Source organism: Narcine bancroftii, chromosome 13, assembly GCF_036971445.1.
Source record: "Narcine bancroftii isolate sNarBan1 chromosome 13, sNarBan1.hap1, whole genome shotgun sequence".
NCBI classification, from domain to species: Eukaryota; Metazoa; Chordata; class Chondrichthyes; order Torpediniformes; family Narcinidae; genus Narcine; species Narcine bancroftii.
Genome location: NC_091481.1, coordinates 73,440,201 through 73,463,049, shown reverse-complemented (window position 1 = coordinate 73,463,049; position 22,849 = coordinate 73,440,201). Strand labels below are relative to the sequence as shown.

Genomic DNA, 22,849 nt, shown 5'->3' with positions numbered 1-22,849 from the left:
ATAAAGTTACAGCCTTTGTATAATCAATAAAAACTGTGAATGAAAATCTTCCAGAAATTCATTCTGAAAAATACCCAGACAATTGAATAAGCTGTCCCTAATCTGATTCATCATATCACATTCAGTACTAAAGAAAATGTCACAACATTATCAATTGGTATTTACGTGCAGGATCTGTCTGACCGTTCGCAGAGAAGCCACCTTTCATGTTCATCACCACTGGCAAAATAAAAATCATAATGGTCATGAATTTCAGTGGCAAGACTCAGCAGTCACCTGCTGACACCACTTCTTCTCGCCCTCCTCAACTCTGGACTAAGTCCACTAAATCTAGCCTCCGATGGATGAAAACTATAGAACCAATCATGCAAGCCGAAATAGAACAATAGATCATTACAGCACAGAAATAGGCCCTTCGGCCCTTCAAGTCCACTGATCTGCACTCCAACCATAGCCCTCCAATCCTGTCCAAGTTCATCTTAAAAATGAAAAGTGAGCCCACATTCACCACTTCAGCTGGCAGCATGTTCCACACTCCCACCACTTTCCACGGGAAGAAGTTCCCCCTAATGTTGCTTCTGAAACTTTCCCCTTTCACCTTTAACCTATGTACTCTGCTTTGTATCTCACCAAACTCAAGTGGAAAGAGCCGACCTACGTTTACTCTGTCTCGGTGTTCTTTCTGAGCTACTAACAAAAGCTGTGCCCACAAGTGGGGGTTCATCCTTGGCCAGGACTGGACAAGTGCCAGAGGCAGTTTTGATCTACATACTGTAAAAGGGGATTGACAGCAAATGCTGAGCAATGTTTTGTCGACTGTTGGCCTGCTTGCGAATACATGTGCACTTTAATTTTATTGAACCAAGTTATGCTTCAGTTCTCATTCCCAAACACAGCGAGAGAACGATCAGAATACTCTTCCTCAAGTCAAGTTTACTGTCCGCTGATTGTATGCGTACAACCGGACGAAACAACATTCTCCGTAAAAACATAATTCTGGAGAAACTCGGCAGGTCGAACGGTGGACTTTATACAGCAAAGAAAAAGGTACATAACCAACATTTTGGGCTTGTGCCCTTCATCAAGGGACGAACAAAATGTAGGCAGGCGCCGTGTACTTTATACAGCAAAGATAAAGGAACATAACCAACATTTTGGGCTTGTGCCCTTCATCAAGGTACGAACAAAATGTAGGCAGGCGCCGTGTACTTTATACAGCAAAGATAAAGGAACATAACCAACATTTCGTGCAAGGTATTCAACAGTGTTCTCTGGTCCTCAGTGCAACACACAAACACATACAAGCAGACATAACACACACAAACAATACGATGTGCAGGATCAGTATCTCGTCTACCCAGACCAATATTGTCGAGGCTGGGATAGTTAGTGTGAGCAGATCCTGACCATGACCTCGGTGATGCTGGTGTTAGGGGCCAAACCAAGACCCCACTTGAACACTGTGGGGCCACAGGGCAGGAGGTGCAGAGGCAAATTGAGGGATCTCTGCAGAGGAGCAGCATCCTCCTCACTGGGCACTAAATACACAAAGCCCTCGCCCGGAGCCGGTGGTGACACCGGACGATGGCCCTGCCCTGCTCCCCAGGCCCGAGGCAGAGGGCCCTGCTCCAGCCCTCGGGGTGACCTGGCAGCCGAGGCCGGCCTCCTGCCGTTGCCCCTGGTAACCGTTCCCTCGCCCAGCCCGCGCTGACCTCCGGGGCGGCGGGGATCGGGGGCAGAGCCGCGGCGCGGAGACCAGGCCTCGGCCCGGCTCCAGGTGACGGAGCAGCGGGGATCGGGGGGCAAAACCCCTGGCCCGTGAACCAGGCCTCAGTCTCCCCGCCCCCCCCCTTCCCCACCGCCCCAAATCAGGCTGCACCCTGCCGCAACGGATCGGGGGCACAGCCCCCTGTCATGATCGCGGCCGCCAACGCCCGGGGGCCGCGGGAGGCGGCGAGACTTACCGGGCGACAGAAGCCGGATGCGGGGCCACGGCGGTACACGGCCTCAAAATGGCGGCGGATCCGCGGGGAGTGGCCGCCAGCGCGGCCTGTGGCCACGGTGGGAACTGCAGCCGGGCGCTCGCCTCACCCCCCCCCCCCTCCCCGAGTTTGCACTGGGAACTGCGCCCCCTATGGCAGGACGGGGAACGGCAGGTCCGATCGCAACCAGCAACGCTCTGTGATGGAGTGAGGCTCAGCGCCGCCCCCTGCGGCAGAATGGGGAACTGCGCCACCTGCTCTGGGTAGGACGTTGAAGGGGTGCAGAGAGATTCATTCAGCAAGATGTTGGCAGGAACAGAGGGCTGGAGTTCAGGGAGAGGCTGGGTCTTTATTCCCTTGAGCAAAAGGTGGCTGAGGGGTGATCTAATGGAAGATTACAAAATCATGAGGAGCTGTGAATAAAGTGATCCTCCCAATAAACAATTAAGTCAAGTTTATTTATCATCCGATTGTACAAGGACAACCCGAGGAAACCGTGTTCTCCGGTCCTCGGTACAAAACACGCAGACACACAACCAGACATAACACACACGCAGACAAACAATGCACACCCAGGGCAAGTATTCATATGTACAAATAAATAAGTAAATCTTCTTCTTCTTTGGCTTGGCTTCGCGGACGAAGATTTATGGAGGGGGTAAATGTCCACGTCTGCTGCAGGCTCGTTGCTGACTGACAAGTCCGATGCGGGACAGGCAGACACGGTTGCAGCGGTTGCAAGGGAAAATTGGTTGGTTGGGGTTGTGTGTTGGGCTTTTCCTCCTTTGTCTTTTGTCAGTGAGGTAAGTAAATGTTGTTTCATGAATATGACAGCCTCGGATGGTCAGTGTGAGCAGTTCCTTTGGTCGTTCCACATTCTCACCACCCATGGAAAGTAGCTGTTCCTCAGCCTGGTGGCGCTGGCTATGATTCTCCTGATTCTCTTCCTCAACAGGGGCAGCTGAAAATTGCTGTGTGTGGGCTGGAAGGGTCCTCATTGTTTTTGTGTTTCCTCTTCAGACAGCGATCCTGGTGGATCACGTTGATGGGAGGAAGGAGACTCCAGTGATCCTTTCTGCCACTCTGCTAACCACTGATCATCCATTCTCACTAATCCCATTTTATTCCCCACACATTCCTATAAATTTATAGACAAATTGTTTTCCAACACAGAAACAGGCCCTTCGCCTAATCTGTCCAACCAGGTTGTCTATCCAAATTAGTCCTGATTGCCTGCATTCGGCCCATATCCCTATCCGTCTACCTCAGTGTCTTTGAACCGTAATAAATTTCCCCAATTCTGCTGCTCCCCCGCACACTAGACACATGCCCAGTGGCAGATTAACCTACCAACCGACATGTGCTTAGGATGTGGAGGAAGCCAGAACATCAGGAGGAAACCCACACAGTCATGAGGAGAACATGCATTCTCCTCACAGACAGCACTGGAGGTCGGAGTCGAACCCAGGTCTCTGACACCATCAAGCTGTGCCTCTGCTGGCTGCACCTCTGTGCCTCCGAATGAGGTCAACTCATTTACTTTGGTCAGAGCAGAGAGACCTCTAATTTCCTATATTCTCAACTGGATATTTAGTCAAGCGTTCCAATTAAGATGATCTCACTGACAACAGCTCCTATGTTGTTTCTTATTATTTCCCTGCGTTGCCTCTGTGGGAAAGATCAACAATTCCCTGCCTTATGCCAGTGAGAAGGCATCGTGGGCCACACCTCATTAATCTCCCGTACTCAGAGGTGATCTGCACAGCACTCATCCTCTGTAAAGAGATTAACAAGGACGTCGGCAGGATCCTGTTTAAACAATGAAAGGTGCTTGAGCTGACGTTTTAATTAAGCCATATGGGTTTTCCTTGGAGATCACTGCTTCTCACGCACAGGGCTCATGGTGCAAATTGATCTGTGCACCGTACTGCCTAATCTCATTCAAACAAAATGCGGAAGGTCACCTATGAGAGAGCAATGCACCGTGATATCACGAACAATGGTTGTCAGTTTCACACCAGTGACTGCATCAAATGTGTCTTAGTATTCACACCAGACTTGCACCTACAATGTGTATCAAACGTGCATCACTTCCACTCCAGATTCATGGCTGCCTCGTGTGTTTGTTTCAGACCCAGTGCAGCCAATGGGTCATCAGTCCCTCCCGTATGCCCACAGGCAGTTCCCTGCTCATGCTCGCATGTCCTCAGGCAGAGCACTTCAGCAACTCACTCAGCAGCTTTGTGGTTTTTCAAGGGACTGATTTAAACCAAAATGTCTGAGGTGCCAGTTGGCATCTGAGGTATTTTATTTCAAATATAATTTCATCATTAATACCGAATCTTCCTGGCCGACAGGAAATTCCCATTCTCTCACCTCAGCCTAATGGCTGTGAATCAATGTTCACTCCAGGGACTGGTATTAATTTCCAGTTGAAGGGTTTGAAGTGCGTCTATTTCAATGCAAGGAGTTTCAGGAATAATGGAGATTAACTTAGAGCACAGTTCAGTACATGGAATTATGATGTTGTGGTCATTATGATGTTGTGGGCTGGCGGAAGGACAGGATTGGCTGATACAAGCTCCGGGGTTTAGATGTTTTAAAAGGGATAGGATGAGAGGTAAGAGAGGGGGGAGTGGCATTACTGGTCGGGGATAGTATCACAGCCGCAGAATGAGAGGGCATTGCAGGGAGTATCTACTGAAATGGTGTGGGTGGAAGTCAGAAATAGGAAGGGAGCCATCACCAAGCTGAGAGTTGTCTATAGGCCCCAAATAGCCCTCGGGAAACTGAGGAGTAGATAACTGACAGATTTTGGAACGGTTCAGAAATTACAGGGCAGTTGTTATGGGAGACTTCAACTTCCCAAGTATTGACTGGCACCTCCTCACTGCAAGAGGGGTAAATGGGGCAGAATTTGTCAGGTGGGTCCTAGAAGGATTCCTGACACAGTGTGTGTGGACCAGCTGATGAGAGGAGAGGTCACACTGGATCTAGTATTGGGTAATGAACCTGGTCAGGTGGTGGACCTCTTGGTGGACCATTTCAGGGAGAATGACCATAACTCTGTGAACTTTAGCATAGCTATGGACAAGGATGAAAGCAGACAAAATGGGAAAGGGTTTAATTGGGGAAGGGATAATTAGGATGGGATGGGACAGGAGTTAGGGAGAGTAAATTGGGACCAGATGTTCATGAGATCACAAGATAAAAGAACAGAAGGAGGCCATTTGGCCCATTGAGTTTGCTCATCCTCTCCACCCTGAATTAAACCATTTTCATATCAAGTTCCAATTTCTGGACTTTTCCCCATTTCCCTTGATATCCTGACTAATTAGATACCTATCAATCTCCTCTTTAAACTCCCCCAAACATCCAGCCTCCACAGCTGGACGTGGCAACAAATTCCAGAAATCCACGACCCTCTGGTAAAGAAATTTCTCCTCATCTCTGTTTTAAATGGGTGCCTAATTCTAAGACTGTGCCCTCTTGTCCTGGACCCATCTTATTCACATCTACTCTGTCCAATGCTTTCAGCATTTGAAATGTTTCTCTGAGATCCCCTATACTCCAATGAATAGAGTCCAAGAGCTGATAAATGCTCCTCATATGTTAGCCCTTGCATTCCAGGAATCATCCTGGTAAATCTTCTCTGAACTCTCTCCAACATCATTACATCCCTTCTAAGATAAGGGGCCCAAAACTGCACACAGTTCTCCAAGTGAGGTCTCACCTATGCCTCATGGAAACTCATCAACACCTCTCTACTCTTATACACTGCCCCTCTGACAGTGCGGGACTCCCTCATGTCAAGGTCTAAGCCAATGCATCCAACGGTCTGCCCATGGTAACCTCATGGTAAATTATAATGTCAGCTCTGGCAACTGACCAACCACCGAGTTGCAGAGGGAACTTTTTGTTCATGACAAAAGTTGCAACTGAGACGTTCCCAGGATGAGGAATATCGCTGGAGTAGGAAGTTCTTGTAGCAATACATGACAGCTTTGTTACTGCCACTGTGTTGATGACTTCGAAAAAGAGGTGGAGACAGAGCAAGCTGTCAAATCTAACCTTGGTGTCCGACACAAGAGCTGTTGTGGGTGACAGAGAGACCAGAGCCAGGTCACTGCTGGATAAACAGGATTAAAGGGGAGTATTAAAGGGAAGGTTTGACAGTCTCCGGGCTCAGTACAGAACGGATACGTTGGAACCTTCTGCATCATTTTCCTGTAAGTAATTGGCTGTTTCATTTATCTACCTGTCTTATCCAATCAGAATAGGAATCTTGAAAACCTGTAAACCTCATTGAACCCTCTGCAGTGCATTGAGTGCAGCATTCCCTCAGTATTCTCTTTGTCCTGTCTCAGCGGCAGAGCTCCATGTCCTCAGCACCGCTCCTCCAACAGTGTCAATTTTTCCAGAACTGGCCACCCAACACCAACAGTGCCAAGGTGGGAGGGGTGTAGTCCAGGTGCAAGTCAATGGGACAAAGCAAAATAATAGTTTAGCACTGACTGGATGGACTGAAGGTCCTGTTTCTGTGCTGTAGTTTGAACCACAGAGCATAAGAGCACAGAAGCAGGCCATTCAGCCTATCGGGCCTGTGCTGATACTCCTAATCCCAATTAGCAGCACCTGTTGTGTCTGTTCCTTGGTTATTCAGACCCTTTTCAATGTCCCCCATCGCCCGAGGCAAAAACCTTTCAGATCCGCTCCCTCCTCTCCATCACCTTAAACCTGTGTCATCTCCATCGTGGCGAAAGGTTTCCACTCCCTCCCCTGTCAACCTCCCCTCATTACTAGGATGTTGTAGGAATGTTGTCTTATAAAGAGTTGAAAATAAGAAAACAGAAATGGAAAAGGAGGAAAGGTAATGATGGAAAAACGGAAAGAGAAGATAAACAAAATATAAAAGGGCTACGCTGAACTATATGACTTTAAACATTAATGGAATACATAACCAAATTAAAAGGAAGAAACTACTAAATTTAAATGAATAAATGTATTCCATTAGAAAAAATAACATATAGGTTAAGAAATAATATTGAAATATTCGAACAAGTATGGGAGCCTTACATTAAATACAATAGCGAAAACCTACCGGGGACAAACATTACCTAAGTTGATGGAAGGAGAAGGAAAGAAAAGAATGGACTCAGTAGAATTTCTGGTGTATTTTTGTTGAATGACAACATTGTCTGACTGGCTTAATGCAACCTAGATTGTATACCTTAAATGGATGAGGGGGGGGTGGCTTGGGAGGAGGGAGGGGGGGGAGAAAAAGTCACTGTATATGTGTGAAAAAGAAATAGTGTATATCATGGCTAATGTGATTTATGGTGTGAAAAATAAAAAATTTAAAAAAAAAACCTCCCCTCATTACTTTGTCCCCTCTCAACCTATGATCCCAGCAGAAAAGTTCACGATTACTTTTTCCAAAAATAAACTTTATTCGCAATAAATTATCTACAAGACCAAATCCTATCCACACTTTACATTTATAATTTCATTCCTACTGAGTAAGATATTTACAAACTTTTACGAAGTGTCAGTGTTCTTATATCGAGGCCATTATTTACAGTTCAGGAGAAGCTGTTCAGAAACTTTCTACATTTTGTCAGTCATTTCATTGAAGAACCTTCCATGTTTAACACTCATTCACCCCCACCCCCCTGTGCCACCTTGTTGTTTCTCCCCCTTTCTGTAGGTTTGAGGAGCTTCCCTCAGTGTCAACCCCACGGTTACTTCAGTTATCAGGCAAGTATCTTCACTCTTCCAGAAATTCTCAGAGGATCCCCCATGTGTGGAAAAGCATAGTTTATTGGAGGAATCTGAGAGAAACTGTGATCTTTGGATGGTGATGTTGACTCTCTCTCTCTCTCTCTTTCCACAGATGCTGAGTATTTCCAGCCCTCGGCTTTCATGCAAGTGGCATTGAGGTTTCCAAGGGAGAGGTGTTCACGGCAACTGGGCGTGATTCTTCAACGTGAGTTTGCTGTTGATATTGAGGATTACATGAAATCAGAACTCAAAGACTGGGCTGACAGCTCCACAAGACGATTAGGCAAATCTATTAAGTCAAATTTAATCCTGAAATGCTATTACCTAGCTACTGAAATAGGGCCCCGACCCCCCCCCCTCTGCCCCCAAACACAGCCAACACAGAATCCCCCTCGTCCTCCCCTACCATCCCACCAGCTTCCGCATCCAACACATTATCCGCTGGTATTTCCAGCACTTGCTACAAGTCCCCACCACCAGACATTTTCCTTCTCCTCCCTCTCGACCTTCCGCAGGGATCACTCCATCCCTGACTCCCTCATGCACTCATCCCTCCCCACCCATCTCACCCCTGGCACCTTCCCCTGTGGCTACAGGAGGTGAAACTTGCGCCCACACCTCCTCCCTCAGAAATCTGGAGGGCTGAGCTCTGAGAAGGGGGAATTGTTGCTGTTCTGTTTCCTGCTGCCTGCTCCTTGCATAGCTGGAAGCATCAGCAGGGAGGCGAGACTGATGCTCCTCTGCTGTCTCTCGCTTTCTCCTTTATCAAACTCGATGGGCTTGTGAAGAGTTTCTGTCACCAACGTTGCTTCACTTTATTGGGCCCAGATTGAACTGGGTTTGGCCACTTGTTTTTATTCTGAATGAACATTGATGCACAGCAACTGTAACTAATCGAGGTGTCCCTGGTGCAAGTTCAATTTTTTTTTACTTCATATGACTAAAGGTTAAATTCAATGCAGTCATGACATTCAGCATCAAATGTTACTACTACTGAACCTCCTTGGACATTTCTAGAGTGTTCCATATTGATTTGCATGGAGAACATACATGCACAAATATATATTAGATGGGACTTCATTGAGACCAAGTGGCAGTCTCCACTGCTTACCAACTCTGGATATCGACAAGCACATATATTTATACAGAGAGACAAACAACCTGTTACAGAAAATAGAATTACATCATGGAATAAACTACATTAAGATTTTTGTATTAAAATCTTAGTTTTGTTGAATACGGAGAGTGTTAATAATCACAGTGAATGTCATAGCCACTGCTCGCGCCCTTGACAACTGTTAAGGCTTAACTTCTAAATAATATCTCTCTGAATAGATCCTACATTAAAATGGGTTGTTGGTCAACTGTGTTTGTGTCAATGTCAAAGTGGCTGCACAGACTTTCTTTCAGTGTCCATATCAATCTTCATAAAATTCCTTCCACATCATTCACCAGGTGAAGGACAAAGAGTGGACAAAGAAAGCAGAGGTATTGCGAGTGTGGAGAATTATAGTTAATGAAGAGAAACAGTCATTCCTGGAGTTGTTATATTATGGAACAAAGATGTTTAGCTGAGGTGTACAGGATTGAGAGATTTTACATATGGCAAAGAGTTAAGTCCTACATCCCAATACAGAGGTCAATGATCAGAAAACAGAGTTTAAATGATAGAAAGATTGAAATAGAGGTGTGAGGGTCTGGTGGGGAATGATGCAAACAGTCCTCTGGACTTTTTCTTGACCTGAGAGTTGGCGCCTCCGTACCCCAGACAGTGATGCATCCAGCCAGAATGCTCTCCACAATACACCTGTAGAAGTTTATGAGAGTCTTCACAGTCCTCACATTCATCACCAAGAACAGGGTTCCACTGTAACATGCAAATTACTTTCAGGAAACAATCCTCTGCTGGCATTCAATGAACCTAATTTCTCTTTTTTAAATCTTTATATTAATCTTTGTGATTTACCTGGTTAGTAACAAGTACGTTACAATCATTTTTAATGGTGAGTTATCAACTGAAAATATGAAATGGTGAGGAGTTTAATATACACAGATGAGAGCAGTAGTCCTTAACCGGTGTTGTGCAGGCCACTGGTGGTCTGTGACTTGTTATTGGTGGTTCCAACTACACGGCGAGACGAATATTCAAGATTCCTTTATTGTCATGTAATATTACATGAAATTGCCTTCCTTCTGCAGTAAGGCGGAGAGTCACTATTAGTGTTGCCTGGCGCCCCTTACAGTAGGAGAGAAAGAGAAGCAAGAGAGTCCCTTCAGAGACACTGTGAAAGTGGATTCGCCTCCAGCCCTCCCGCAATCTCTGCAGCAGCACAGATTTCTGTTTGATCCATCAGCAACCTGTGCTCCAGATCTGAACCTCTGATACGATCAGGAGGTCTTCAGTGCCCGAGGTCCTTCAGGAACCCTTCTTGCCCTCAGCACCTTCTCAAATCCTGGCTCTGATACCTGATTCCCGTGAGCCAGTCTCCAGTGGCCAGCAGCTTGTGCAGGTCCCCCGATCGCATTGCCCACAGCCTGTGTGAGTCCCTCAGCCACTGAGCCCCTCGCTGGTCTGCTGTCGCAGTCAATGTCCTGCAGGGTTGTCTCCTCTGCTTCTCCTTCTCGTGGGGAGGGGGGTGTTCTCCCTGTTTCTGTTGCCCTGTGCCAGTCCACTGCTCTCCCTGAGTCTGCAACCCCTCGTGGCAGCCGCCGAGCAACTAAAAAATATCACTGATCAGAGTGATGGATTAAAAAAAATCTCTAAAAACAAAATTCCATCCAAACAACAGCAAATCCTTTCAATGGTCTGGGCAGAGCTCCTCCCCCACCCCTGGTCCACGTGTATGGGAGAAGGACCACTTCAGGTGGTCGATGGGGGAGGGAACATCATGAACCAATGGACTGAAGGGACATGCATTGAGTTTCCCTCCCCCTTTTCCCAAATTTGGAACTTTCCTTATTTTATGTTAGGATGAAATCAACTTCAATTGGAAGTTGCTGGAAATGTATCAAAATGTGAAGAACAAACAAGGTTGGATGGAATATTAAAGTGTACAGTGAGGGGAGATGGAATTAGACTGAGTGTGGCAGGAAAGGGTGTAGGAAGTATTGAGTACAGGAGTTGGGATGTTATGGTGAGGTTGTACAAGACATTGGTGAGGCCAAATTTGGAGAATTGTCTGCAGTTCTGGTCACTTAAACACAGGAATGATATCAATAAGATAGAAAGAGTGCAGAGAAGATTTACTAGGATGTTGCCTGGACTTCAGGGTCTGAGTTACAGGGAAAGGTGAAACAGTTTAGGACTTTATTCCCTGGAGCATAGAAGAATGAGGGGAGATTTGACAGAGGTATTTAAAATTATGAAGGAAATAGACAGAGTAAATATAGGTCAGTTTTTTCCACTGAGGGCGGGTAAGATACAAGGGTGAAAGGGGAAAAGGTTAGTGTGTATTTCTTCACACAGAGAATGGTGAGGGATGTGGAATGAGCTGCTAGTTGAGGTGGTGAATGCGGGCTCAATTTTAACATTTAAGAGGAATTTGGAGAGGTACATGGAAGGGTATGGAGGGCTATGGACTGGGTGCAGGACAAGCAGAATATTGGTCCAGCACAGACTAGAAGGGCTGAAGGGTCAGTTCCTGTGCTATGGTTCTATGGTGCCATGAATGGGTATTGGGAATAATGGAAAATGAGAAGACACTGGGAGTGGAAATGAAGGGCATGAGAAATAAGGGAAGACCCAGATTAGATTGGAAGGGAGTTTGTGGAGTGATAGAATGGGATTGGATGGTGGGAATCTTAAAGAAGAAGGGATGTGACAATGGGATTAAACATATAGCCGATGTAGAGAGTAACATTTTACTGCCTGGATCTTTCTGGGCAAATGTGGCCTACTTTGTCTGTATCAGGCAAACCTGTAGTGAAGGACAATTTTCCAGTGTGTTCCAGTTTTAATCACCTCTTCATAGATTTTGTTTTACCTGAGAAAATCTGCTTATAATTTGGGCCTTAGACAGATCTTATCTTAAGGTACTTACTGGGAAGAGAGAGCAAGAGAGAGAACACGAATGAGAGAGTTGTGATGCGTTAATCTGTAAAGTCCAATTTACTCGCATTAGGTTAATCCAGCACTGCGTAAAGTCTCAAACAATTAAATGCCACAAAACCAAGGAGGTTGAGATGAGGTCAAGCACTAAACTTGTAGCCGTGATTAATGCTAATTTCACATAATCAGATGCCTCATGTTTTAATCTGTGAAACTGCCTGCACTCTTAGTGCTCTAGCTCAGATTCTCCTTGTGTCTCTTGGAAGACTCGTGTAATTTCATTGCCTGAAATTATCCTTCTAATCCCCTCCCAGGAGGGGAGTAGGCAACCCAGTACTGGGAAAGCTCAGCAGTGATACTTCACTTCCCTTCAACATGCTGTCAACATTCAATCACAAATACAGAGGGGCTTCCCTCTGTATAATCACTAACCTTACTAGACTCTAACACATTCTTAAATTTTCTTCTTAGTCACACTGGCAGACCTTTCGTTAATGGAACAGTATGATTTCAAAACTTATCTCCCTGAACCCCTCTTGCTCTCTACTTCTTTACAAAGCCCAACTTCTCCGAGCAACCAATTATCCACCTGCACCTTGTGGTCCATTGGTTTGTTGGCCTTTGTCAGATTAGATAACCAAATGCACGATCCACCTTAGCATTAGTGAGGGTAAATATTAGAACATAGGCAGACCAATCCATCTCACAGACTAAAGAGGAATTTCTGCTGTGAAACAACTACGATCCCAATTCAACTCCACGGGCTATGTTGGATGGTCCACACCCTGGACACCAAACTTCCAAAGCACACGCCCTGTTCCACGTTGTGTCTTGGAAAGAAATTGCTTGACAGACTGAGAGAGTGAAATACAAAAGTCTGCAGATGCTATGATTGTAGTAAAATCACATAGTAAATGCTGAGGAACTTGGCTAGATTCACAGCATCCAAGGGAGGTAAAGATATTTTTTACCAACATTTCAATCCCGAGCCCCTTCTTCAAGGTATAAGCAAAGAACAAGAAAGTGTCAGATTAAAGACTGATGACTGGCCGGGAGGAGTCCAGACCAACAAAAGGTGTTACTTGGAAAAATAGATTCAAGGACGGGCTCAAAGCCCCTTGAAGTGGTGCTGCATTCCCCACACCACCACCCCCACCCCCTCCCCCCAACCATGACTCCTGGGAAAACATGCATTGGGAGAACTCAAAAGTGCTGTCCACGTAGCAGAAGGTGCACTCACCCAATAACCCATCTGCCCCCTCTGTGGGAGAGTCTGCAGTTGCCACATTGGGCCTCATCATCCACCCCAGAACCCAGAGAACTGGAGTGACCATGTCATCCTCCATCTGAAGGGTCTCCTTTAGAAAAATGGGGGGGGGGGGGCTTCCAACACTTATCCAGACAGAGCACATCTAGTAAATGAGAACCTTGGCACAAAAACTTTAACAGTGGGAATAACCCGCCTGGGAATTGGGATTTTGCAGGATCTCATCCACTAACCCCTTTATGGTAACTTAAGCAGAATTAACAAAGAGCCAAGGCTCTTTTAATTTGTTTATCCAGGAGTTGTCCTGATTTTCCACTTGAGCAGTCTCAGGAATTCCAGCTGATGTAACTTTGGACACGAATGATATTGAAATACTTAAGGGAGGAGATGTTTGGGCATGAGTGCAAAGGGGATTTCGAGCGATGGGCTTCTACAGGGGGACAGGGACGGACTGAAGAAGTAAAGGTGAGAAAGTAGATTTTAGAATAAAAATGGTGACTGGAAGAAAAAAGGGTGCATTTCTTTCTGTTAGCAGCTTGTTGGTTAATGTGAGACTGACGAGAGAATTTTAAGGAATATGTACTGATCTGAAGTGGTCTACTTAAATGTTCCAAAAACTAGAGATTAGAAGCAATAAATTAAGTGGTTTGTAAGCCATAAGGTAAACTAGCAGCTCGTGGCTGTGCCTCCTGCTGCAAGGAGTTTTTACACTTTGCAAAATGATTAAGTGTTGGTTTTTGCAGCTGTAGTCATGTTTGTATTGGGAGCACCTCAGTTCCCCTTGAACAAAGGGATGGAAATCCTTTCTCTGAGGACATTCTGCTCTGACAATAATTTTTTTCTTTCCCTTTCAGTGAGATCTGTGAGAAGATTTTACTGCCTGGCTAGTGTCGTTGTGCGAAAATGAACTCCATCAGTGCTCCAACCAATGCAACCACTGGTCCCACATCCCCAAGGAAAGGCCCACCAAAATTCAAACAAAGAGCAACTCGGCAGTTTAAGAGCAAACCCCCAAAGGCAGGCGTTAAAGGGTATGAACCAAAAGCTTATTTCTAGATTGGGTTTGGGGAAAAGTGTACTCATTTTCTTTGCGAAGCTTTCAGTATTTAGTGACACTGAAACACACCCTTCACATCCTGTCATGAAGCCTCCCAGTAGCTACAGGTGTAACATGACGATAGTCAGCTTCAGGCTTTCCTTCCTGAACTCCCCAGGCCAATAATGTCCTTTGGGTATTCAATGTGCCAATGGTCTCTCTGTTGTCATACCTTCCCCAAACAAACGGACATATTGGTGGTTCCATTATCTGCAGAAGTCCTTCCATTGCATTAGGTCTGAGTTGGAGGCAGCAAAGTTTCTAACGATCCATCCACACAGAGGATTCAATTTGATTGAATCCTTCCTGTCCAGATTTTAAAAAAATTCATTTTGCAGGATGTGAATATCATTGACGAGCCCTGCATCTATTGCTCATTCCTTATTGCCCTCAAGAAGGTATTTTATCAGGAGTCACGTGATGGAGTAGTGGCCGGACGGTGAACTCCAGCCCTCTCCAGAAAAGTCGGGAAAAACAAAGGAAAACACAAAGGCACAGAAATAAAAGTTACAGAAAAGTGAGTATAAAGGTGGAAAGAAGATGGCGACAAAAAAAGAAAAATCGAAAGCAACGGTAAGAAGAGAGGAAGAGAAGACAAAGGAGGAAAAAGGTGAAGGCCTTACCTGTCCGAAGAGGCCCGCTGCGGAGAGAGAAACCCGCTCCCTCAGGTCGGTAAATAATGGACTACAAAAATGGCTCGCTGAGCCGAGTAAAAGTGCGCAACCGCGCATGCGCGATACTTCGCGCATGCGCGATGCGAATGAAAAAAAACACACCGACGGGAGGGGGGACCAGCTGGGGAGTCGATCTCCACAGCCGGCAACGACAGCTGCAGAACACCTGCAGCAAGAAGAGACCACAGAAGACAATAGAAACAAGAAAGAGGAGGAGGAAAGGGCACCAAAGAAACAACAGATGGCCAACCCAGAGGAAGAAGAAGAGGAAGAGGAAGAGTACAGTGAAATAGAAGAAGAAAAGAAAGGCAAGGTAAAGGATATACTTGCTCTTATTAAAGGATACATGGAGTCATTTAAAGAATGGCAAACACAGGAATTTAAGGATTTAAGAAAAAGAATAAACAACACAGAAGAGAAAATAAATAAAATGGAGATGACCTTAACAGAAATGGGAAAGAAAATGGACAAGATGGAAGAGCGGGCAGTAGCAGCAGAAATGGAGGTAGAAGACTTAAAAAAGAAATTGGAGGAATCTAATAAAAAAACTAAAGAGACACAAGAACTACTAGCTCAAAAAATAGATACAATGGAAAACCATAACAGAAGAAATAACATAAAGATAGTGGGCCTTAAGGAAGATGAAGAAGGCAAGAATATGAGGGAGTTTATAAAAGAGTGGATCCCTAAGACCCTAGGATGTCCAGAACTACAGCAAGAAATGGAAATAGAAAGGGCACATAGAGTATTGGCCTCTAAACCACAACCACAACAAAAACCAAGATCTATTGTAGTAAAATTCCTAAGATATACTACAAGAGAAAAGGTACTGGAGAAGACAATGGAAAAAGTAAGAGAGGGAAACAAACCACTGGAGTATAAAGGGCAAAAAATCTTCATTTATCCAGATATAAGTTTTGAACTCCTAAAGAAGAGAAAAGAGTTCAATACAGCAAAGGCGATTTTATGGAAGAAAGGGTATAAATTTATACTAAAGCATCCAGCGGTATTGAAAATATTTATTCCAGGACAACAAAACAGACTATTCTCGGATCCAGAAGAAGCTCGAAAATTTGCAGAACAATTACAAAAATAGACTGAGGGAGGAAGACGGGTAATGAGAGTTAAAATGATCATGATTGATATGTATGGGGGTAAAGACAAAAATAGACTGAGGGATGAAGACGGGTAATGAGAGTAAAAATGATCACGATTGATATGTATGCGGGTAAAGAGGTATAAGAGTGAATAGAGACAATGAGCATACATGAATGTATCTGTACTTAGAGGAAAATATAGATAGTATAGACAAGAATTAATAAGGGAAGGTAATGGAATAGAGAGAATAAGGAGGGAATTAAAAGAGTGACCTTTGTGACATATGAAAAGTGAAATCTTTTCTGGGGGAGGCGGGGTGGGGGGAAATAGCGGTCACTGCAAAATCAGTTGACGCTTGCGAGTGGATTCGCAAATCCAAATGGAGAGGGGAGATGTGGTTGTCCGACAAGGGATAAAGGACAACTCAGGAGGTGAAGGGGAGATTGGGGATAAATAAGATAGAAATAGGAGAATAAGGAAAATGTTGGATGTTGTAGGAATGTTGTCTTATAAAGAGTTGAAAATAAGAAAACAGAAATGGAAAAGGAGGAAAGGCAATGATGGAAAAACGGAAAGAGAAGATAAACAAAATATAAAAGGGCTACGCTGAACTATATGTCTTTAAATATTAATGGAATACATAACCAAATTAAAAGGAAGAAACTACTAAATTTAAATGAATAAATGTATTCCATTAGAAAAAATAACATATAGGTTAAGAAATAATATTGAAATATTCGAACAAGTATAGGAGCCTTACATTAAATACAATAGCGAAAACCTACCGGGGACAAACATTACCTAAGTTGATGGAAGGAGAAGGAAAGAAAAGAATGGACTCAGTAGAATTTCTGGTGTAATTTTGTTGAATGACAACATTGTCTGACTGGCTTAATGCAACCTAGATTGTATACCTAAAATGGATGAGAGGGGGGGTGGGGGGTGGTTTGGGAGGAAAGGGGGGGGGGGGGGAGAAAAAGTCACTGTATATGTGTGAAAAAGAAATAGTGTACAACATGGCTAATGTGATTTATGGTGTGAAAAATAAAAAATTTAAAAAAAAAAGAAGGTATTTTATCATAGTTAATGCAGTGAAGGGATCCCTCTATTTTTCTAAGTCATCTTTTATTGTCATTTGATTGTACAAGTACAACCTGATGAAACACCGTTCTCTGGTCCTCGGTGCAAAACATGAAGGCACACAACCAGACATAGCACACATACAGACAAACAGTATATATGCCACACTTTTGGTCCTGTGGATTGACCTCTGATTCATTTCTCTGCAGCAACCATACCATAAAGGTAGAGAGATCCAGGATTTAGAAACAGTTGATGAAGATTTTGTGCAATTGAGAGTAACCCTGACCAGGTGATATTCCTTTCTCTATCCTTGGTGCAGGGGATAACAGATCTAGGGTTTTACTTGCCACAGAAGGCTGAGTCCCTGATCCACAATTGTACCCACAGTAAATATATGCAGTTGAATGTCTGGTGAATGTTATGACTGGATAGCCATTGTGCAGGATTTGATCATCACCTTTCTTCCAATGAATTGATGGGTTTGCTTTGAGCTGCCATGAACTTGATTGCCTGCAAAAGGTAAGTAAGATGATCTCATCAAACCACATAAACTTCTGAGGCTTCAAATGATATTGGCCAACAGTTATCTGCTTGCTTAGCTTAGATTATGCATTAAATCATCTTTGCAATGAGGACAATGGTCTATTCCAATCCTTTCACCAATAAACTAGCAAAGAATTCTGCTATTTAAAAGATTATGCTTTCAATGTACCTGCGCCTGATCTTGTAAAGGCCATCGTCTGTTCATTTACCTTCAAGTTAGTGTTGGGCCATTCAGACTGCAGTGGACAATAATATGAAAACACGATGCTGGAGAAACTCAGCAGGTCAAACAGTAAACTTTATAGAGCAAAGATAAAGGGACATCACCAACATTTCGGGCTTGAGCCCTTCGTCAAGGTACGAGCAAAATATATGCAGGTGCCCAGCATTCATACCTTGATCAAGGGCTCATGCCTGAAATGCTGGCAATCTCCCTTTATCTTTGCTCTATTAAGTTCACTGACCTCTTGAGTTTCTCCGTTATTGTAAACTTACCTCAACCACAGTGTCTGCACTTTCGTGTTTTACTATAGTGGACAATTATATATTTCCAAGTGCTTTATCATGACTACTGTGGGCCAGTGGTGGGGGAGTGGGGGTGGGGGAGAGATTGCTGAGTCACTGGCTATGATCTTTGCACCCTCAATGGGGACAGGAGAGGTTCCAGAGGATTGGAGGGTTGCAAAGCTATTGCCTGTTCAAGAAAGAGAGTAGAGATAACAGGAAATTATAGACCAGGAGTCTTATTTCAATGGTAGAAGGCAAGATGTTGGAGAAGAAACTGAGAGATGGGATTTACAAGGATTTAGAGAGGCATAATCTGGTTAGGGTTAGTCCACAACTCTTCGTCAGGGAAAGGTTGTGTCTCACAAGCTGGATTGAATTCTTTGAGGGTGCACATTGATGAAGCTAGAGCAGTGGATGTGGTGTATAAGGATTTCAGTGAGGCACTTGATAAGGTTCCTCTGCAAGGCTCATTCAGAAAGTAAGGAGGTATGGAATCTGAGGAGGCTTGTTTTGTGGGTACAGAATCGGCTTGCCCAGAGAAGGCAAAGGGAAGTTGTAGATGGCTTGTATTCTGCATGGAGGTTGGCGACCAGTGGTGGTCCACAGGGAACTGTTCTGGGACCCCTCTTCATTGTGATTTGTATAAATAACCTGGAGGAGGAAGTGGAAGGTGGGTTAGTAAGTTTGTGGATGACATGAAAGTGGGTGGTGTTGTGGATAGTTTGGAGGGTTGCTGGAGGTTACAGAGGGACATTGATAGGATGCGGAGCTGGGCTGAGAAGTGACAGATGGAGTTTATCCCAGAAATGTGTGAGGTGGTTCATTTCAGTAGGTCTAATTTGAAGGCAGTGTTAATTGAAGGACTCTGAGCAGTGTGGATGAACTGAGAGATCTTGGGGTCCGTGTTCATAGGACACTTAAAGCTGCACACAGGTTGAGAATGATAAGAAGTCATATGCTGTGTTGGCCTTTATAAACTATTGGATTGAATTGATTCACCTAAACCTTTCTCCTTTCACCCATAACCCATGTCCTCTGGTTTGTATCTCACCTATCCTTTTTTATGTGCTGGTTTACTGAGGTATTCTTGTTCCTCTGCAGCTTTGGTGATGACATTCCTGGAATGGAGGGACTCGGCACAGGTAAGTGCACAAATCCTTCCTGCTCACTCACTTACAACCATTGGAGTTTACACACACGTACCTATCACACCATTTTGTATAGGTGAATGAGGCTCTCTTGAGCAAACAAACTACTGCTCCTTCAACAAGGCACTAGTCAGAGTCAGTGCTTTAGAAAAACACAAGATAAAGGAACAGAGGTAGGCCATTCAGCCCATCAATTCTGCTCCACCACTCCAACATGAGCTAAATCATTCTCACATCAGCTCCAAGTCCCAGCCTTTTCCCCATATCCTTTGATAGTCTAATTAATTAGATACCTAACAATCTCCCCTTAAATTCCCAAAAATCCACAGCCTTCTGGCTAAAGAAATTTCTCCTCATCTCTGCTTTAAATGGGTACTTTCTCATTTTAAGACATGCCCTCTTGTCCAGGATTCACCCATCAAGGGAAACATCTTATTCACATCTACTCTGTCCAAACCTTTCACCATTCAAAATGTTTCTATGAGATCTCCTCTCATCCTTCTATACTCCAATGAATAGAGTCCAAGAACCGATAAACGTTCCTCATATGTTAACCCCTGCATTCCAGGAATCATCCTGGTAAATCCTCTCTGTACTCTCTCCAACATTATTACATCCCTTCTAAAGGCCCAAAACTCTACAGTTCTCCAAATGAGGTCTCACCTATGCCCCATGGAGCCTCATCAACACCTCTCTACTCTTATACACTATTCTCCTTGAAATGAATGTCAACAGAGCATTCACTTTCTTTACTGCCGATCCAACCTGGAGGTTAACCTTTGGGTTATCTTGCACGAGGATCCCCCCTTGTACTTCCGAATTTTGAATTTTCTCCCCATCCAAATAATAATCTGCCTATTTATTTCCTCTTCCAAAATGTACAAATGTACATTTCTCCACATTGTATCTCATCAGCCATTTCTTTGCCCCTTCTCCTAATCTGTCAAAGTCTCTCTGCAACCTTTCAGTTTCTTCAACACTCCCTTCTCCACCATTTATCTTGGTGTGATCTGCAAACTTTGTCACAAAATCATTTAATCCATAATCTAAATCATCAATATATATTGTAAAAAGAAGCAGCCCCAACACCGACCCCTGCGGACATCACTAGAATTGGCAACAAACCAGAACGTGATCCCTTTATTCCCACCCTTTGCCTCCTGCCTATCAGGCAATGCTCCATCCAGTCTAATATCTTTCCTGTAATTCCATGGGCTCTCATCTCATAAAGCAGCCTCTTACATGGCACCTTATCAAAAATCCAGATACACAACATCCACACCCTTGTCCATCCTACTTGAGGTTACCTCAAAAAAATTCCAATAGGTTGGTCAGGCAGGATCTTCCCTTCATGCCCATGCCAGTGTGGACCTATCATGCCACACATCTCCAGGTATTTCATAACCTTGTCCATGAGGAGAGACTCCAATAACTTCCCAACCATTGACATCAGACTAATAGGCCTGTAATTTCCTTTTTTCTGCCTCTCTTCTTTCTTAAACAGTGGAACTACATTTGAGACCTTCCAATCCTCCGGAACCATGCCAGAGTCTATTGATTTCTGGAATATCAATTCCAATGCCTCCACAATCTCCAAAGCCACTTTCTTCAGAACCCATGGATACAGCTCATCCAATCCGGGAGAATTATCTATCTTTAGTCTATTTAGTTTACCAACCACTTTCTCTCTTGTAATCCTAACTGTACTTTGAGACCTCTATCAGGTATATTGCCAATGTCTTCCTCAGTGAAGACTGATGCAAAACACAGCAAAGAAACTACAATGGATGCAGATGCATTTTGGAAGCAAGGCTGAAAAAAGACAATATTGTACATCATGGTTCTAAAGTGTGTGCAGGAGCAGAGCACCTGGATGGATCATTTTCAAAAACCTTTGATGCATGATGCAATAGAATATGTATAGAATATTGCACTTGCAGAGAAGCTGAATCTTTATATAACATTGGATAGGCCACAATTGGAGTATTACATGTAGAAGAATGTCACAGAGAATAGAATAAATATTTATTAGAATATTAGAATGGTTCCAGGTACAAGGGATTTCAACTGTAAGGTTAAGTGGGAGACGCTGAAGTTGTTTTCCTTGGAGCAAAGAAAGTTGAGGGAACATTTAATGGAGTTTCACAGGATCATGGTGGCTTTGGACAGAGACAGATTGTTCCTTTTGGTGGATGGTTCAGTGATCATGGGACATAGATTTGTTGTGAGGGACAAAAGATTCAAAAAACCCTCTTGTTGCAGAGAACTGTTAGAATGTAGAAACGTTGCCTGCATGGACAAAACATTTTTTTCTATAAGGTTTGCTTCCTGAAATCTAATTGGGGATTATGATACACAACTTCAAGCTGAACGCAATGATAATTTCAGATTTGCTGTATCATGTAGGAAGTTGGAGAAACATTAAATTAACTTTTATTGAACTTAGCATGTTTAATCGCATAATGATGCTAACACATTGCATTTGTTCGACTGAACTAAAAATTTTTTGCCACTGCTTTTTGTTTGTACTCAGCATCTGATGCCTCTCATGTCAGTGTCCAACAAAAGTCGGCCAGCATTGATGGATTCCAGTTGCCCTGATACCACTTTTCCATGGTCATAATGTCCTGGTGAAACTTTTTACCATATTCATCACTGACTGCACCAAGATCAGCAGGGAGGAAGTCCAAGTGCAAATGCAGAAAATGAATTGGACTGATCAAAACAGTTTGCTTTGTGGGCAATATACTGGTACATTTAAGATATGATAGGAAATCACAAAAACAAGGTTATATCTAAAAAACAGTTTGTGATAGGAAAATTTTAATGTGATTTTTGTGATCAGCAATGAAAAATCCATAAAGTAGACCCAAAAGTGTTCAGGAAGCAAAATCTTTGTTGTCCAGTGTAATAGAAAACAAGTCAATTGATGGAATTTGATTTGCTGGGCTACATAGGAAAAGAAAATCCCTAAGAGAACCTATCAGGAGCCAGCCATTAACAGTCTCACTCTCTGCCATAACAATTCTATGATTTTGTTCCATGAAAGAAATCTTGATTAACATACGTCTCATTCTCATTTTGTTTTCAGATATTACAGTGATTTGTCCCTGGGAGGCATTCAGTCACTTGGAGCTTCACGAACTGGCTCAATATGGTATCGTCTGACTGCAGCTGGGAAATACAAACCAAACACTCAGGAGTGCCCAGTGTTTCTGCTGCAACATTAATTCTAGTGGGACGGATGGTGCAGAGTTCACTGTGTGTTGCACTTCACCATTACTATTTACCCACGGAGCCTAAACATTAACATAGCCGTCAGTTTTCAGACCACGACTGCATATTTTCATTGATTCCGTTGCTTTTGCTGTGTTTGAGGAAAGTTGTACTTACAAGTACAGAACTTTGCACCCATCATTTTCTGATCCATTCTCTCCCGGAGTAATCGGGGAATGATTTCTATTTCTCTTCCAAATTAATTAAATTAACTTAGCTGCAATAGAGGTGTTAAATTAGAGGGTGCATTAAGATAATGAAAATAAAAATGGTTTCAATTCTTTTTGTTGCCTTTGATGTTAATGAGAATCACACTGTACTTTAGGTGAAACTTGGTGACCTATCC

At 43.8% G+C, this 22,849-nt stretch overlaps 2 protein-coding genes across 6 annotated transcripts in view; one reads left to right on the top strand and one right to left on the bottom strand.

Annotated features, from left to right (window-relative positions):
- The window catches only part of LOC138748605 (CCR4-NOT transcription complex subunit 3-like), a 97,271-nt gene extending 95,197 nt beyond the window's left edge, over positions 1-2,074 (bottom strand). For 3 of the 5 annotated variants that reach the window (XM_069909084.1, XM_069909087.1, XM_069909088.1), the window contains exon 1: positions 1,965-2,074. The gene's annotated coding sequence lies outside the window, so the exon portion shown is untranslated. Of the gene's footprint in view, positions 1-165; positions 220-1,964 lie in introns of all 5 variants that reach the window. The other 2 variants (XM_069909085.1, XM_069909086.1) reach the window with 2 other exon arrangements.
- A 3,576-nt stretch (positions 2,075-5,650) lies between these two features.
- Positions 5,651-22,786, top strand: LOC138747995 (retinal cone rhodopsin-sensitive cGMP 3',5'-cyclic phosphodiesterase subunit gamma). The gene is made up of 5 exons (XM_069907695.1): positions 5,651-6,211; positions 7,876-7,968; positions 13,933-14,109; positions 19,181-19,221; positions 22,319-22,786. Exons 3-5 carry the CDS (start codon positions 13,982-13,984, stop codon positions 22,393-22,395), a joined length of 246 nt encoding a protein of 81 aa, XP_069763796.1. The 5' UTR covers positions 5,651-6,211; positions 7,876-7,968; positions 13,933-13,981; the 3' UTR covers positions 22,396-22,786.
- Positions 22,787-22,849: the final 63 nt, after the last annotated feature.